Below are 17,960 nucleotides of genomic sequence, written 5' to 3' on the forward strand. Positions count from 1 at the left end.
ACTGGTGATATTGTGCTTCTTTACGAAGAAAATGCACCATGGCAACTATGGAAGACGGGACGAATCCTGCGCTTCTGTTGTTATAATGCCACGTGCATTCGTGGGGAAAGGGGGAAAGAGTGTTGCAACAGCGCTGCAGCAATGAAGACGGTTAGGGGAGAGGAGAGAGTTTGGCGACGGCGCCTTTGTACGTGGCCTGTCTTCTGTGGTTATAACGCCACGTGCATTCGTGGGGAAAGGGGGAAAGAGTGTTGCAACAGCGGTGCAGCAATGAAGACGGTTAGGGGAGAGGAGAGAGTGTGGTGACGGCGCCTGTGTACGTGGCCTGTCTTTTGTGGTTATAACGCCACGTGCATTCGTGGGGAAAGGGGGAAAGAGTGTTGCAACAGCGCTGCATCAATGAAGACGGTTAGGGAAGAGGAGAGAGTGTTGCGACGGCGCCTGTGTACGTGGCCTGTCTTCTGTGGTTATAACGCCACGTGCATTCGTGGGGAAAGGGGGAAAGAGTGTTGCAACAGCGGTGCAGCAATGAAGACGGTTAGGGGAGAGGAGAGAGTGTGGCGACGGCGCCTGTGTACGTGGCCTGTCTTCTGTGGTTATAACGCCACGTGCATTCGTGGGGAAAGGGGGAAAGAGTGTTGCAACAGCGCTGCAGCAATGAAGACGGTTAGGGGAGAGGAGAGAGTGTGGCGACGGCGCCTGTGTACGTGGCCTGTCTTCTGTGGTTATAACGCCACGTGCATTCGTGGGGAAAGGGGGAAAGAGTGTTGCAACACCGGTGCAGCAATGAAGACGGTTAGGGGAGAGGAGAAAGTGTGGCGATGGCGCCTGTGCACATGGCCTGCGCTTCTGTGGTTATAACGCCACGTGCATTCGTGGGGAAAGGGGGAAAGAGTGTTGTAGTAGTGATTTTATTGAAGAAAAATGACGCTTATTTCCGCTGCCCAATAGGGAGCACGGCGCAGCGTCAGGGGAAGGGGAAAAAGGAGATAAAGATGTTGAAAGGAAGGGAAGAGAAGGAGAAGCAGCAAGAGTCTCAACCGATCATGGAGGAGGCTGGTGATGATGAAGTGAGGCTGCTGTAGCCCACGTATCCAGGAAGACGCAGGTTGGCTGTAGCAGCGTACACCTCCTGCAGAACAAGCACATCGTACTCGCTCCGCAATTGGTGCACGGAGAGATCGGCAGGCAGGAGGGGACTAGCCATGTTGACTACTAGGTGGGGGCACGCTATCTGCCTTGAGGCAGATAGAACGCAGCTGTTGGTTGTCTATAGGCAGCAGGTCGGCGATCGCCCTGAGGAGGAGTCGCAGGTTCTTGTTCTCCTCATCGCTGGTGGACTGAGGAGCCTCCTTCGGGGACGGCCCTAGCTTGATGCTGCCCCACTTCTTTGCGCCTGCCTGTGGTACACGCTGCTGCAAGTGGGGTTGGGGGTGGTTTGCAGAGGTCGTGGCCACCTTGTCAGGAGCACCGAGTGCTGCAGCGTAGGTTTTGCCTCCGGTCGGTGTAACACGTGGCGGTCCAGAAGCAGCTGCTGCTGAGCTGGTGGTGGGGGTAGCCCGTAGGACCGCCTGGGCCTCGCGATACGACAGGTGTGTGGGAGCTGACGCCTTTATCGTGGCCAGGCGCCGTTCTCTCTGCCATAGCTGGCAGTTAGGCGAGTCGGCTGGATGTGGTCCTCCACAATGCAGGCATCTGACCCTGCTCGAACAGCACGATTGCGTCTGGTGTGGGCCACCGCACCGCAGGCACCGTACCGGTCTCTGGCAGGTTGCTGTGGCGTGTCCGTAGCACCCGCAACGTAGGCACTGCAGAGGGCGAGGCCGGGAGGGCCGCACCTCGAAGGGCATGCTGAAGAGGTAGATCCTTGCGGGGGGGTAAGGGGCAGCAAAACGCAGCACCAGGGTGGTGCCCTGTCGCTTAGCCGCGACCACCCGTACCTTCGACGATACGGTAGCCAGCAGGTCCTCATCGGCGTAGTTGCCATGTACGCCTTGCACCACGCCGCTGCTCTGGGTGCGGTCGGCCGGAAGGCGCGCGGTCACGGGCATCCCGGCGATCTCTGACGTGGCCAGCAGGTGCTCCGTCCATTCCGGCGATGCCGCGTCCGCAGCCACAATGTTCTTCTTCGTGTTCACGCGTACCTCCTTTACTCCAGGCAGCGCGGAGAGCGCCTGCGCGATGGCGAGGCGGGAGGTACGGGGAAAGGCGGCGCCGTTGTGTGCCGGACGAAACAGCACTGCGCGGGCTGTCAGTGGCGAGGTGGGCACAGAAGTTGTGGGAACCCCGGCAGTAGCAACGGGATCCACGGCAGGAGGTGCAGTAGGCGCAGGTGAACTACAGGGAGCCTTAGGTCGTGCGGCAGGAGGTACGGCAGGCTCGGTCCCGGTAGAAGGGACGCTGTTCCCGGCTAGGCCCGGTGGCAACGCAGAACGCTGGCGGCGTTTCTGCGCCTTTGACAGAACCTGCTGAAACTCGACCTCGGTGGTAATGTCACTAGCCGGGGTGAAGTGGCGATCGTCTTCACCTGAGACACGTGGCGGCAATTTAGTCGTCGATGCAATGTGTGGCGCAGTCCCGACTGCTTGCAGCTTGCGCGAGGCACCCTCATCATCACTACCAAGCTCGCTGGGATGCGAACGCTTACGTGTAGTAGTGGTGTCCATATCTTCGAGGTTTGCGTCTATCGGCAGTGGGACGTACTGCGGTTCGACGGGAGACGCGCCCGGCAACCCCGTAACAGCGACGAAATCCCCTGCAAGCAGTACATCCGAAGAGCTCGTGGGGGTTGTCGAGGGTGCAACGGCTGTATTGAGGGTGCCGGTCCATGGTGTCTGCCGAGCCGCCGCAGTGGCCAGGGAGGCAGCAGCGGCGGTAGCGGAGCAGGAGGATCCCGAAGTAGGCAGGTTCCCGGCGATCTCGTGCAGCTGCTTGGCCGGGTCGTTCGTCAAAAGAGGCGGCGTCGCGAACATCCCCGTTTCGGAGGTGGTCGTTGAGGAGGCACTAGATGTCGGCCGTTCGCTGATGGCCCGGCAGAGGCGTTGCGCCTGCTCGTGGTGCAACCGCACTGCTTCAGCGCTGGCGATGAGCTGCCACAGAGATCGTGGGCAGGCTACGCTCACCGCGCGTTTGCGCGATGAGCTGCGTACGAGGGAATGCCGCTGGTGGTCGGTCGGCTGCGCTGGTGAAGCTGGGGGAGCCCCTGCCATCTAAGCCGCGAAAAACGGCTGCGCTAGACAAGCGCGCAGATGGCAAGAACTAAGTCCAGCTCGTGGATAGCAAAAGGCGAAGAGGAAATCGGCAGAGACGACGTCGTTGACCGGGCGAGCAGGCAGCGAGGACGACGGTCAGGCGAACGGGCTCGGTGACGTCCACTCACAGTTGAAAGAACGCATCAGCATGTACTAGAAAGAGGGGAGCTTTGCATGAGACGCCACAGCGTCTCCCGCAGATGCGAAAGCTCCGAAAGACACGTCCGATCTCGGGAAAGAGTGTTGCAACAGCGCTGCAGCAATGAAGACGGTTAGGGGAGAGGAGAGAGTGTGGTGACGGCGCCTGTGTACGTGGCCTGTCTTTTGTGGTTATAACGCCACGTGCATTCGTGGGGAAAGGGGGAAAGAGTGTTGCAACAGCGCTGCAGCAATGAAGACGGTTAGGGGAGAGGAGAGAGTGTGGCGACGGCGCCTGTGTACGTGGCCTGTCTTCTGTGGTTATAACGCCACATGCATTCGTGGGGAAAGGGGGAAAGAGTGTTGCAACAGCGCTGCAGCAATGAAGACGGTTAGGGGAGAGGAGAGAGTGTGGTGACGGCGCCTGTGTACGTGGCCTGTCTTCTGTGGTTATAACGCCACGTGCATTCGTGGGGAAAGGGGGAAAGAGTGTTGCAACAGTGCTGCAGCAATGAAGACGGTTAGGGGAGAGGAGAGAGTGTTGCGACGGCGCCTGTGTACGTGGCCTGTCTTCTGTGGTTATAACGCCACATGCATTCGTGGGGAAAGAGGGAAAAAGTGTTGCAACAGCGCTGCAGCAATGAAGACGGTTAGGGGAGAGGAGAGAGTGTGGTGACGGCGCCTGTGTACGTGGCCTGTCTTCTGTGGTTATAACACCACGTGCATTCATGGGGAAAGGGGGAAAGAGTGTTGCAACAGTGCTGCAGCAATGAAGACGGTTAGGGGAGAGGAGAGAGTGTTGCGACGGCGCCTGTGTACGTGGCCTGTCTTCTGTGGTTATAACGCCACGTGCATTCGTGGGGAAAGGGGGAAAGAGTTTTGCAACAGCGCTGCAGCAATGAAGACGGTTAGGGGAGAGGAGAGAGTGTGGTGACGGCGCCTGTGTACGTGGCCTGTCTTCTGTGGTTATAACGCCACATGCATTCGTGGGGAAAGGGGGAAAGAGTGTTGCAACAGTGCTGCAGCAATGAAGACGGTTAGGGGAGAGGAGAGAGTGTGGTGACGGCGCCTGTGTACGTGGCCTGTCTTTTGTGGTTATAACGCCACGTGCATTCGTGGGGAAAGGGGGAAAGAGTGTTGCAACAGCGCTGCATCAATGAAGACGGTTAGGGGAGAGGAGAGAGTGTGGTGACGGCGCCTGTGTACGTGGCCTGTCTTCTGTGGTTATAACACCACGTGCATTCGTGGGGAAAGGGGGAAAGAGTGTTGCAACAGTGCTGCAGCAATGAAGACGGTTAGGGGAGAGGAGAGAGTGTTGCGACGGCGCCTGTGTACGTGGCCTGTCTTCTGTGGTTATAACGCCACGTGCATTCGTGGGGAAAGGGGGAAAGAGTGTTGCAACAGCGCTGCAGCAATGAAGACGGTTAGGGGAGAGGAGAGAGTGTGGTGACGGCGCCTGTGTACGTGGCCTGTCTTCTGTGGTTATAACGCCACATGCATTCATGGGGAAAGGGGGAAAGAGTGTTGCAACAGTGCTGCAGCAATGAAGACGGTTAGGGGAGAGGAGAGAGTGTGGTGACGGCGCCTGTGTACGTGGCCTGTCTTTTGTGGTTATAACGCCACGTGCATTCGTGGGGAAAGGGGGAAAGAGTGTTGCAACAGCGCTGCATCAATGAAGACGGTTAGGGGAGAGGAGAGAGTGTGGTGACGGCGCCTGTGTACGTGGCCTGTCTTCTGTGGTTATAACACCACGTGCATTCGTGGGGAAAGGGGGAAAGAGTGTTGCAACAGTGCTGCAGCAATGAAGACGGTTAGGGGAGAGGAGAGAGTGTTGCGACGGCGCCTGTGTACGTGGCCTGTCTTCTGTGGTTATAACGCCACGTGCATTCGTGGGGAAAGGGGGAAAGAGTGTTGCAACAGCGCTGCAGCAATGAAGACGGTTAGGGGAGAGGAGAGAGTGTGGTGACGGCGCCTGTGTACGTGCCCTGTCTTCTGTGGTTATAACGCCACATGCATTCGTGGGGAAAGGGGAAAGAGTGTTGCAACAGTGCTGCAGCAATGAAGACGGTTAGGGGAGAGGAGAGAGTGTTGCGACGACGCCTGTGTACGTGGCCTGTCTTCTGTGGTTATAACGCCATGTGCATTCGTGGGGAAAGGGGGAAAGAGTGTTGCAACAGCGCTGCAGCAATGAAGACGGTTAGGGGAGAGGAGAGAGTGTGGCGACGGCGCCTGTGTACGTGGCCTGTCTTCTGTGGTTATAACGCCACGTGCATTCGTGGGGAAAGGGGGAAAGAGTGTTGCAACAGTGCTGCAGCAATGAAGACGGTTAGGGGAGAGGAGAGAGTGTTGCGACGGCGCCTGTGTATGTGGCCTGTCTTCTGTGGTTATAACGCCACGTGCATTCGTGGGGAAAGGGGGAAAGAGTGTTGCAACACCGGTGCAGCAATGAAGACGGTTAGGGGAGAGGAGAAAGTGTGGCGATGGCGCCTGTGCACATGGCCTGCGCTTCTGTGAGACGATTGTGAGTTTGCTTTCCAAGGCCTCAAACATGCGTTAACATCAGAACCAGCCCTCCGTCACTTTGATGAGAACACACCGACGGTAGTGGCCTTGGAGTTGGTGCTCTTTTTCTACAGAGTGAGAGCACCTCTCGAGAGAGAGTTGTTACGTATGCCAGTCGCACTCTTACAGCAGCAGAACAGAACTATTCTATAACCGAGTAGGGATATCTCGCAGCAGTTTGGGCCGTACAAAAGTTTCAACTATACCTTTATGGGCAACACTTTACTGTAATTACCGACCATCATACGCCCTATGCTGATTATCGTCACTGAAAAATTTGTCTGGATGCCTTGGCCAAAAATGTCATTTTCTTGTAGTAAGTTTACCATTGGTGGTGTGGGGACTTGACGTCATTATTCTAATGGCGTGGTTCTGGATAGTTTGTAGAGGTTTTTGGTGAGTAGTGTACGTGTTACCCCAGGAGGTTATGCAGTAACTAATATTAGAGTGTACAAATGCGAAATAGAGTGAGAGCAACACAGGTCGGCAAAAGAATGGACGTGCCCTAATGAGAATTCGTATTCCATGTGATCATTTTTTTATATGAGTTATATGACGCTGAAATTTTAGGTTACTGTCAATAATAACACCTATGTATATGCATTGTTCACTTGCTCATAATAAATGGTTACCAATAGAAAAATGGAAAAGTGATGGAACGAAAAATGTTAGGCCTAACATTAAGAGACAGGAAGAGAGTGGTGTGGATCAGAGAACAAACGGGGATAACAGATATTCTAGTTAACATTAAGCTGAAGAAATGGAGCTGGGCAGGCCATGTAATGTGTAGGATGGATAACCGGTGGACCATTAGAATTACAGAATGGATATCAAGAGAAAGGAAGCGCAGTTATGAATGGCACAAAACTAGGTGGGTTGATGAAGTTATGAAATTTGCAGGCGCAAATTGGAATCGGCAAGCGCAAGACAGGGGTAATTGGAGATCGCAGGGAGAGGCCATCGTCCTGCAGTGGACATAAAATATAGGCAACTGTTTGTCGCAACCGCTGTAGAGGAAACTGAGGCCACTATCGACGCGGTTATGAACGGCGACTTTGTGGTGCTTAAGGCACGCGGCCGACGCACGCACCGAGTCAGAACAAAACTACCGTTTGTTGGGACAACTGTAGACGAAATCGCGATCGCTATCTATGTGATCATGGATGGCGACTATGTAGCTTTTTAGGAATGTGGCTGACGTGGGTATTGAGCCGCGGGTGCAAAAGCGAGAAGACTGTTCCTCTTCGGGTTGGAGTCGGTGAGTGATGCGGACATCCCGCACGTGCACTGATCCACGCCTTGCGAGACTGGACGAACACAGATCGTTCGAACATGCCACCGTTCGCGTTACCCTATACGCGAACGACTAGGCAATGGTGTCATAGCATGGGGCGAACATATTCGCTCGCTATCCGGTCGCGGTGAGTCGGACTTCCTTGATTTGTCGTGCGCCCATGTGAATGTTCTATGGGTAGTAATTCGGCTAGCATGCATTAGTGTATGAAAGGTGCAATAAATGCCCTTTGGATTGTTTGCACCACAGTGTAGACCGCTTATAACGTTAGTCGCCGGAGTCGCGAATATGCGCACTATAAGCAGTACCGCACTATAACCAAAGCAACAATTTTCAAGGCCCGCACATATGCAAAACATGTGCACCGAGCAGCCACGTGTGTGCAACAGTTGAGGAATGCAGCTAGAACGTTTGCATTCAATTTATAGTCGAATCTTGTTAATTCGAACCAAATCACGCGGCGGCGCCTCCGACCGGCATTGCTCTGGAGGCTTAGGAGAGACTCCTCAATGTCGCACGCGAACAAAAAAAAAAAAAAAAAACGCGGCAGAAATTTCACCCTCTCTCAAATGGCAAGGTTGCTGATTCTGCGTTGCGCCGGAACATGCGTGTACATGCCGACGTTTCAGCCACGCTACCGTAGCCACGCGTGGAAAATGGCAGTGAACCCTTCTTTCTCTTTTATGCTTCCTCTACTTTCAGTCACGTGTTGACCTTGCACGCTGCGGCTACGGCGCAGAGGGAAGCAGCGGCGCTGTTCCAGGCCGGCCAACGAAACTGCCCACGCGGGCAAACGCCCGCTTCCCAATAACGGCAGAAAACGGAACTTCGGGGAGCTGGCGTCGGGCCGGCTGTAGCGGCGGCGCCTGCACGGCGGCAGGCGCGCACGGTGACAGTCGATAGTGAGGGAGCTGCGAGGGAGAGCGAGCGCTCCGGAGCCACCGAAGCGGCGGAGCTGCCGAGGTGAAATCCGCTTCCCTTCTGCCCTCCTCCCTCACATTCCACGGTCTCCGCGTGCGCCCTTCGCCGTGCCTTGCCGGCGCCACCCGCTCCCTGAAGTTTCGTTTACTGCCGTTATCGTGAAGTGAGCGTCGCCCGGCGTTGGCAGTTTCGTGGCCCTCGCTCACTATGCGCGCCGTGATAATTCACGACTCGCACTCAAGATTTTGGTTTCAGCCTCACTGGCTGTTCGTTCGCACCACGTGCCCTTCTCCTCCACTTCGTCTCTCTTTCTTCCTTGAGCACTCCTTGGGGCGCCCGTTTGAGGGGAGCGTTCGCTGTCTCTGCTGACTTCCATATTCCCAGGCAGCCGCACTGTAACCGGTATTTCGTTTCCCGCAACTGCTCTATAAGCGATACGTGTATACATGGAATGCTATGGGAGAAAAATTAACGGGATTCTGAAAAGACCACACTATATCCGGTCCTGCACTATAACCGGTTACGTTATAAGTGGTCTATACTGTACTAAGTTGTCGTTCCTTGCTCCCAAGAGCACGTGTGAGACCGCACAATGTATGGCAGCCATGACGTAAAGCATAGCCTTCAGGATGTGTTTTTGTACCGGCCGTCTGTGGCTTCTGGCTGCTTATTTGAGAGTGCCGAATAATTAAAAAATATCGAATACCTGAATTCGATTCGAAGCGAATAATGAATATCGAATAATTCGATCGAATATTCGACAATACCGAATATTCGCCCATCCCTATGTCATGAGTAAGAGGCCGGAGGCGAAATAAAAGAAGACAACGACGATGTGATCGAAGCGTTCCGAACGGCGCGAGCGCGCGAGGCGCGTGATCCGAGCTGTCATCGGGGGAGAAGCAAGGCTGAGCGAGCATTATCGACGTGGCTCCGGGCCAGGAAGGTCGCATCGCCAGCTCCGCTCTGGCGACGGGAGACTTGGGGGTCTGGCCGTGTCCGTGACGTTGGCCGTCCAAGGTGTGGCCGTCGACCTCGGCAAGTTCGAGTGAGGCTCCTGGACTGGCTGCAGCCTCTCACGGCAGGACCGGGCACCCCAGAGAGGACCCCTCTTCCACGGCAGACCGGCACGTTCGATGATCCCCGGAACGCCACGTCGGCACTCGGGAAAGAAGCTGGACAGAAGCGGCGGCCGAGCACGTCGCTAGGCCTAACCCGTCACCTCTCCCGGCCACGTCAGCAACAGCAACCGGGTTACCCAGGCTCCCGAGAAGAGCGAGTTGAAGGACCGACCGCAAGGCAGCAACGACTATACGACGGTCGACGGAGGCAACGGCATTAAGAAAGGTCCAACGAGATCCCCACCGGGAGAAGACGAGCAACGAGGCCGAATTCCGTAAGAACGTCTTTCTTGCATCGCCACGACAGTAGACCAGTGATGCCAGACTTTGATGTAGAGAATCGCCCAGAACTATCGTGGATAGGAATTTAGGGCATGTTTATTGCTTTATTAAGTTGTGTATTTGTTGGTAGTTTTTCATTCAGTGTGTGTTAGTTTGAGTGAGCTTTATGTCGAGTTTCGAGTTTGCGTGTAATTAAAACCTGCTTGCTGTGTTGCCATGCGTCTTCCCTCTCCATCTCTCATAACACCTGCACGCCCCCGAGATCGGTGACAAAACACATCACACCCTACAACCGATTACCTATTACGGTACTGTGAAACAAAGGCACTCCCAAAAGCTATCGCAGCAGACATCGCCCATTTTTTCATGCACAGCATTGTCCTCCGTCACGGAGCGCCAGTGGTCGTCATTAATGTTCGCTGGACAGCTTTTACCGCAGAGATGCTAAAAAAAGTCTGGAGGCTAAGTGGCACTGCACATAGCAAAACAACGGCTTACCACCCCCGAACAAATGGGCTGACTGAACGCCTGAACAAGACGATCGCGCATATACTCTCAACGTATGTCGCCATTGACCACAAGAACTGGGATTTCCTTACGTCACTTTTGCATACAATACTGCAGTTCAAGTACAGGATTCACCCCTTTTCGCGTAGTCCACGGTCGAAAGGTCACCACAGTGCTAGACACCATATTTCCTCCTGATAACTTAAGAGAGTTTCACAAGAATGCTGCCATGTTCGCCCAGCACGCCGAGGTGGCCCATTAACTCGCGCGATACTGTATTCAGTGTCGTCAAACCATCGACGCACGCCGCTACAACCTTCGCCACCGAGAGGTTGCCTCAATTCTGGCGATGAAGTGTGGGTTTCGACGCCCATCCGACAGCGCGGCTGATCATAAAAGTTACTGCGTCGCTACTTCAGTCCCTAAAAGGCTGTACGGTGACTCAGCGACGTTACCTACGAGGTTTTCCCGGAAGGCACCTCAAGAAACTCCCGTCAGCTTCATCGAACTGAGGTCATTGATGTTTTAATGAAAGACTCAAACCATATTTTTTGTGCTGTGACTCGACCATCGAGTGACTTTACTACGTTGACGACTTGGCGTAGTTATTTTTGTTGTTGTTTTTTTGGATCGTTTTTGTCATGTCCTGCGTTTTTTTTTTTTTTTCTTTCATTCCTTCTTTCACAGCAGCAGTTTGTTACTTTGCGCTACGACACATTGCTTTAGTTTATATTGTAACCCTACTCTTTTTACCATCATAAACAGTGTAGACCGCTTATAACGTAAGTCACCTCCCCCCCCCCCCCCGATCTTTGGGGGGGCCTTCGGGTGATGACTGTGACTCTTCGTAGTAACATTGATGCTGGTTTATGTGAAGTCTTGACGCACAACACCACACTGTTCCGCACAATTCGCCAGATGCACTGTTCACCGCGTTAGTTCACTTTATTCACCACACCTATGTATTTACCTTATCCCAGTCCACGTTATGTTCCACAGTTTCAATTCTCAATTGCACTACGCAGGGAGTCTGCCCCCACATTCTGTCTGCGTTTGTCCACGTATCTTGATCTGCATTCGTCCACCCTATGACCTCTCTTTTGACACAGCTGGCAAACCACTGGTGGACCACGTCGATTATCCCTCACCAGGCAGTTCATTGCTACATGTCCCAGCCGGCTAGAAAGGAAACATCTTTGTGGTGTCCCTTGCCTGTTCATTGGACCCCGATTCCTCGTCTCCCCTACCGATCAGCGTGTCCTTGTCAATCTTTCCTAAATTTCTTAGTCCCTGCGCCTCTACAAACTGATCTTATTGCACAGCCATCTCCTCTACTGTTTTTATTTTCCTCTCCTTGAGGAATATCGCCAAACGGTCGCTGCACCTGGCGAGAAATTGTTCTCCTACGACCTTGTCCCGCACCCCTTTATATGTCTTGTTGGCCTCTGACAACACTATCCTTCTTTCAAAGTAGTTGGTCAATCTACATGCAAACTGTTTTCCGGTGCCGCGTCTTCCGGCTCACATGACCTGAACTTTTCTCGGAAACCCTCAGCGGTTAGCCGGAATCTTTGCAATAAAGTGTTCTTCACCTTATCATTGTCTAGACTCTCTTTAGCGGGCATCCGTCCAAACATACTTAAAGCCTCACCTACTAGACACAGGCTTAAGGCGCTAGCCCACTCATTCCTTGCCCAGCCTTGCCCGACTACTATTCTCTCAAAGCGATGCAAATACGCATCTAAATCATCTCTACGCTCATCAAACGGAGCCATCAATTTCCTGGGGCAAATCTGTTTTGGCCTGGGTGAAGTCAAGTCGGATGACGCCGTCCTGGGGGGATTCGACCGCTCGCGAGACCCAACCTTCATCTCTGCCAACTTTAACTTCAACTCTTAAAATTTTCTTCTCACGCTCATGACTTTTGTGTGCTTGTTGCTGCTGCTTATCCCGTTCTTTCCGAGCATATTCAAAGAACGACATTGCCTCCTCCTTAGTCATGTTCAAATCCTATGCTACTGCTGCCAACGGCTCCAACTCCATCTCTGCGACTCTCAGGTATCATTGGCTGGGCCGGAATTACGTCCTGGATCGTAGCCTGACCCGTGTCTTGGCAGGCTTGCCAATTTGTCACTGCTACTTGGGTGCAGAAGGGTTGCATGCAGGTGTTACTCGCGATGGAGAAGAGATATGACTGGCAGCACAGCAAACAAGGATTTAATATGAACAAGATCGGGAAAAGCGTAAGGCACACAAAACTAAAGACTTAACTCAACAAAAATGCTCACGCAATACTAAGTACAAAACTCGGACTAAATGCAAACCTACCAAAAAATGCTCATGTAAACAGGAACGGCTATACACTCTGTTTCGGAGCCTAGCTTCGTCTTAAGGTCTCTAAGTCAGTCTTAGCCCTGACTCACTTCAAAGTCTGGCCACCCTAGACTCGGCCTAACTGCGCCGCAATGCAGAAATGCGGGTTCTTACAGACCGTCGGTTTGAAGCTTTTCTCGTCGAGTCTATGTCAGATTCGTTCGGGCTTTCACTGATGCCGTAAGTGCTGACGACTCGTGGTTCCATCGACCTGACCGAGTACGTGGCTGGTGCCCCAGTAGCCGCCGCCGACGTGTCAACTCCTCGGTTAGGCTTAACGAAGCGTTCTTCGCCCTCCGTCTATCTGCGGGGGCACCTGGTGTCCCGACGATTATCGGTTGATCTGGCTCGGCTGAGGAGGTGGGGTTCTTGCAAAGCAGACCGGAACCACCGTGAGCAGCAGCAGCCGGTCCCAGGAGCCTCGCCGGGACGTCTCCGAGGTATACAGCGACGCCTGGGCCTTGCCAGCGTCACGAGCTTCGTGGCCGGGCTCTCCGCACTCCCATCGTCAGAGCGTAGCTGATGAAGCGACCTTCCAGTCCAAGAGCCACGTCGATAATGCTGCTTCGTTGCTTCTCCCTCGCGGATTACACGTCGGTTTGCGTGCCTCAAGCGCTCGCACGGTTTCGAACGCTCCGGGATCTTCTTCTACTTCGTTCTCGTGTGCCATCGGCATCTGAGTCATGACACGACCCTTGCTGTGATTGCGAGAGAGTTTGTGCTTTTTGTTCACTGCTTCTTGACGGATCTCCAACTATTGTCACCTTTGTAATTAAATGTCTTTGCATTATGCCAGTTCAAATGATCGGTGCAAAACGCTCGCTTCGAGCTGTACCACTCGGCCATCAATCTCTGGGGAGTACAAGACACGCACGTATACTCACATAGGTTGTTCAGTAGAGGACTGCCGGGTAATGTACAAGGAACGAGATTGAAAGGGGGCCATTCTGTTGGGACTTAGACCTTTCTGAAGCATAGTAGCTGTTGTGTTTATTATTTTTTTTTTTTTTCATTTTTGCTTTCCTACAGCGCGGACCACCGGGTGGGGTTGCAGTAGTGCCGCCTTTACTGTCGTGCCCCATCTGCGTAATCAGATTACCGCCATGCCGTGGGCAGCGATAAAGATCTGGTGTTGAATCTGCTCTGGCCTCCTGCTTTTTGTGGCATATGCACAAGATGTTTAAAGTTGGCCCTGCGAAGTGTGCGACTGAGCAACTGGGACCCATGTTGTAGTTTTTGTGATTTGCGTGTAAAAAAACATGGTAATAATTTGCACTTCAAAATCAACTCCCCGTTGTTTATTGGCAGTTTGTCATTTCTTGACCCCAACGAAACCTATTTATGGCCTGAAATATAATAGGTCTGGCAACTATTACTACATGCTTGCTCATTTCCGCAGTTCAGGCGTTAACGTCAATTTGGCCATATTTCTGGCTTTAGACCTCGGACCTCACAAAAATAATGCAACATGTTTTTACAGTTAACACACGTGCTTGGCTTTAATTCTGAAGAATCGAAAGAAAATCGAAGATGGCCTTTTTTTAAATTGATTTTCCAAATGTAACATTTTTAAAGACACCTTTATCTTAAGCATTCTTGGTTAGCGTTTGATGTCACTCTCGGCAATAATATTTGGCACACTTGTTTACCTAATATGTGGCAACACGGTGGAAAATGTTCATAATGGGTGACTTTTTACATGCGGAGCACGAAAATCCAAGTGTTGAGCATTATTGAACAATGAGCCGTACCAGCACATTCTTTTTTCTTAACATAACAACACCAGAACTGTGAGGTAATAACATTTTGGTAATGCACGCTGTTCATAGTATGTCACCAAAATTTTTCAGACCCATAGCTTTGATAGTCTGTTTCTGGAATCTCGTCGGAATCTCATTCTCGTGGAGTTCGCAGAAACCGGTTCTGACTCGGTGGAGACATGAATTCTTCTGGCAAAGGCGAAATTTTTTTTACATAGCTAAGATTGCTTTCTTGGTCCTGGGGACTTGGACAGCAAAATATTTTTTTTTTGGCAAAATTGAAAGGGAATGGCGGACATGCCCCGACATTCTTAACTAAACACACCCTATACATTCTTTTTTACGGCACTTATGTGTGTCGTGTTCTCTGTGTGGTGTATGTTGTGTATGCTGTAAAAAAAATGTACTGTATTTTCTGGTGTATAAGTGGCATTTTTATTCTGAATTTTTTGTCGATGCGTCCTATAGAAAGTGCGACTTATATACGTTTTTTGGGGGGGTGGGGGGGAGGTGCTGTCAAGACCGGGTGGCAGGCTATGGCCTCCAAAGCGCGCTGGGTTGATCTCCTCTGCCACTTAATTGCTACGGGTTCTGTGCGTGCTATCGAGGTACATGGGTTCTTTTCGGGATCGAGTTCCCGAGCGCCATGTGAGAAGGACGGAGCAGAAATGCAAGCAGCGGGAGGCCGACCACGAGTTGACTGACCCCGAAGTTGTCGTATCTGCAGATCACTTTCAAGATATGGTGCGTGCCGCAGTTGCTACAACACAGTTGCTACAGTACAAGCCACCCCCCCTCCCTCCCGTGCTGCCTTCCCGATTTCTTCCCTTGTGACTGATTCGGCTCACTGTCGCATGCTTTCACTTGCACATACAGCATACGGTGTGTGGGGACGATGTTATCTTCCTTGGACCTTATAACGAATATTGTGGCGACCACGACTGTAGAAATGCGCCTGGAGTGTCCATATCATTGCTGTCGCAATTACATAGGCATGCCACCCATACGCTAGCGCGTGACCCACGTTCACGGAGTGAAACATTACTGATTATTTTAAATCGCTTGCCGAACAAACAGGTGCATCTTATACGTCAGTGCGACTTACAGTGTAGACCGCTTATAACATAAGTCGCCGGAGTCGCGAGTATCCGCACTATAAGCACTACCGCACCTTAACCAAAGCAACAATTTTCAAGGCCCGCACATATGCTAAACGTGCACCGAGCCGCCACGCGTATGCGACAGTCGAGGAATGTGGCTAGAACGTTTGCATTCAATTTACAGTCGAATATCATTAATTCGAACCAAATCACGCGGCGGCGCCTCCAACTGGCATTGCTTCGGAACCGCCATAGAGTAAAAGCTTAGGAGAGACCCCTCAATGTTGTGCGCGAACAAAACAAAAAAAAATTAAAGAAAGAAAAAACGTGGCGGAAATTTCACCCTCTCTCAAATGGCAAGATCGACGATTCTGCGTTGTGCCGGAACATGCGTGTGCGTGCCGACGTCTCAGCCACTTTATCGTAGCCACGCGTAGAAAATGGCAGTGAACCCTTCTTTCTCCTTTATGCTTCCTCTACTTTATCGTCACGTGTTGACCTTGCACGCTCGGCTACGGCACAGAGGGAAGCAGCGGCGCTGTCCCAGGCCGGCCAACGAAACTGGCAAATGCCCGCTTCCCGATAACGGCAGAAAACGAAACTTCGGGGAGCTGGCCCCAGGTCAGCTGGAGCAGCGGCGGCGGTCGCGCATGGTGGCAGTTGAAAGTGAGGGAGCTACGAGGGAGGGCGAGGGGAGCCACCGAAGCGGCGGAGTTGCCAAAGCGAAATCCGCTTCCCTGCCGCCCTCCTCCCTCACATTCCACGGTCTTCGCGTGCCCCCTTCGCCGTGCCTTGCCGGCGCCACCCGCTCCCTGAAGTTTCGTTTACTGCCGTTATCGTGAAGTGAGCGTCGGCCGGCGTTGGCAGTTTCGTGGCCCTCGCTCGCTATGCGCGCCGTGATAATTCACGACTCGCACTCAAGATTCTGCTTTCAGCCCCACTGGCTGTTCGTTCGCACCACGTGCCCTTCTCCTCCACTTCGTCTCTCTTTCTTCCTCGAGCACTCCTTGGGGCGCCCGTTTGAGGGGAGTGTTCGCCGTCTCCGCTGACTTCCGTACTCCCAGGCAGCCGCACTGTAACCGGTATTTCGTTTCCCGCAACTGCACTATAAGCGATACGTGTATACATGGAGTGCTAGGGGAAAATTAACGGGAGTCAGAAAAGACCGCACTATATCCGGTCCTGCGCTATAAGCGGTTACGTTATAAGTGATCTATACTGTATATACATTTTTTTTTTTTCGAGAAAAACTGCCGTTGCTGTATAAGTGCGACTTATAGCCCGGAAAATACAGTATAGGTATTTAACAAGTGCAACTAGAGCCCAGGACATCTGTCCGGTCATTTCCTTCTATTGTATGTGCTGTTGAAGCATTCATAATTGCCACAAGATTTTTCTTTGCTGTGGTTGATGGTAGTTTCTACTATTCACGCAGTGAGCACCGAGTTGACCAGCGGCCTAGTTTACTGCTGTCAGTCATCTGTAGCTGTTATGATGTCAGCTGTGGAACGCATGGTGGTCCGCCGGGATGCAAAGTGAGTTGCCTCTCTTTATCACAGGCTGCAAAATTGGAGCCTGCTTGTGCCCACTTGGGTATTTTTCTGAGGGTGTGACCACCCAGTATGCCTTGGAAAACAGTGGAATCTTGCTTCTGTTTGTACATGTGGTCAAGTAGTTTATTGGTAAACTCAGTTTGCGTTGCTGATGATTTATTGGCATCCCCTTTGAAACGGGATGGTGACATGTAGTCACCTAGCCTGCTTGAGAGAGAGATATTTATTATGAGGAGAACAGCTGAGAGGTCGGCCTGAATCTATGTTCTGACCTGCTACTCGGCGTTGGGGGAAGGGGAATGGGTGCAGGAAGAAAGAATAGAGAAGACATTGATTATGAGGATGAAGATGGTGGTGAGAAACTTGCACGGTCCAAGGCTCTTCAAAGTCTGTTGTCCTCTCATGCAAAAATTTTGTGAGAGCCTTCAGAGAGCCCTAATCTGTGCAGTAAGCTTGCATTGCACCTTTTCGTGGTATCCGTATTTTCATCACTCAGTTTAGCTCGTGAAGGCGTCGATGACCTGGCCCAATATACTGCGGTATTGTCGCGCAGAAGTCTGTACACTAGGGCATTAGTGTCTTGTTGTCAAAATCGCAGGGACACTGGTGTGGCGATAATGTGGGCCACCTTTGCCTCCATGTTGGCGAGCTCGTTCCATGTAAGCCACGCTGTCCTGAAATCCACCGAATCCTTATGCAATGGACAGCTATTAGGGTGACATTGTGTGATTCGATCACACTGATCTTCTGATCTAGATGTGTTGTATAAATGTTAATGCGACAGTGAATTCTTCGGTGTTAAGGATGCTTGGTTGTTGCATTAGTGGTGTAATAATTAAATTCTTTATATGTTACTTTTATGTTAGTGACGTATTAACTCATTTGAATGTTATTTTACAAGGTACTTGTGTTCTGCAGTGTGCTTAAAAGATTGTTTGTATGTAGTTATGAAATGTCTGTTTTACAAACTGCTTTTGTAACTTACAAATTCCGCTATCTCAGCTGCCCCAGTGAGGTAAGGCTTAGTCAGGGGGTTCAAGCCCTCCTTTTGCCTTACCTCGTGGGCAAACCTTGTACCTGTTATGGCCGAATAAAACA

At 52.1% G+C, this 17,960-nt stretch overlaps 1 protein-coding gene across 1 annotated transcript in view; it reads left to right on the top strand.

The window, feature by feature from the left end:
- The window catches only part of LOC119461848 (serine-protein kinase ATM), a 754,892-nt gene that overhangs the window by 416,794 nt on the left and 320,138 nt on the right, over positions 1-17,960 (top strand). The window contains exon 42 of the mRNA XM_037723219.2: positions 16,745-16,844. Within this exon, the coding sequence (XP_037579147.2) occupies positions 16,745-16,844 (100 nt within the window). The remainder of the gene's footprint in view (positions 1-16,744; positions 16,845-17,960) is intronic.

The sequence above is a fragment of the Dermacentor silvarum genome, chromosome 8 (assembly GCF_013339745.2).
Source record: "Dermacentor silvarum isolate Dsil-2018 chromosome 8, BIME_Dsil_1.4, whole genome shotgun sequence".
In the NCBI taxonomy this organism is placed as follows: Eukaryota; Metazoa; Arthropoda; class Arachnida; order Ixodida; family Ixodidae; genus Dermacentor; species Dermacentor silvarum.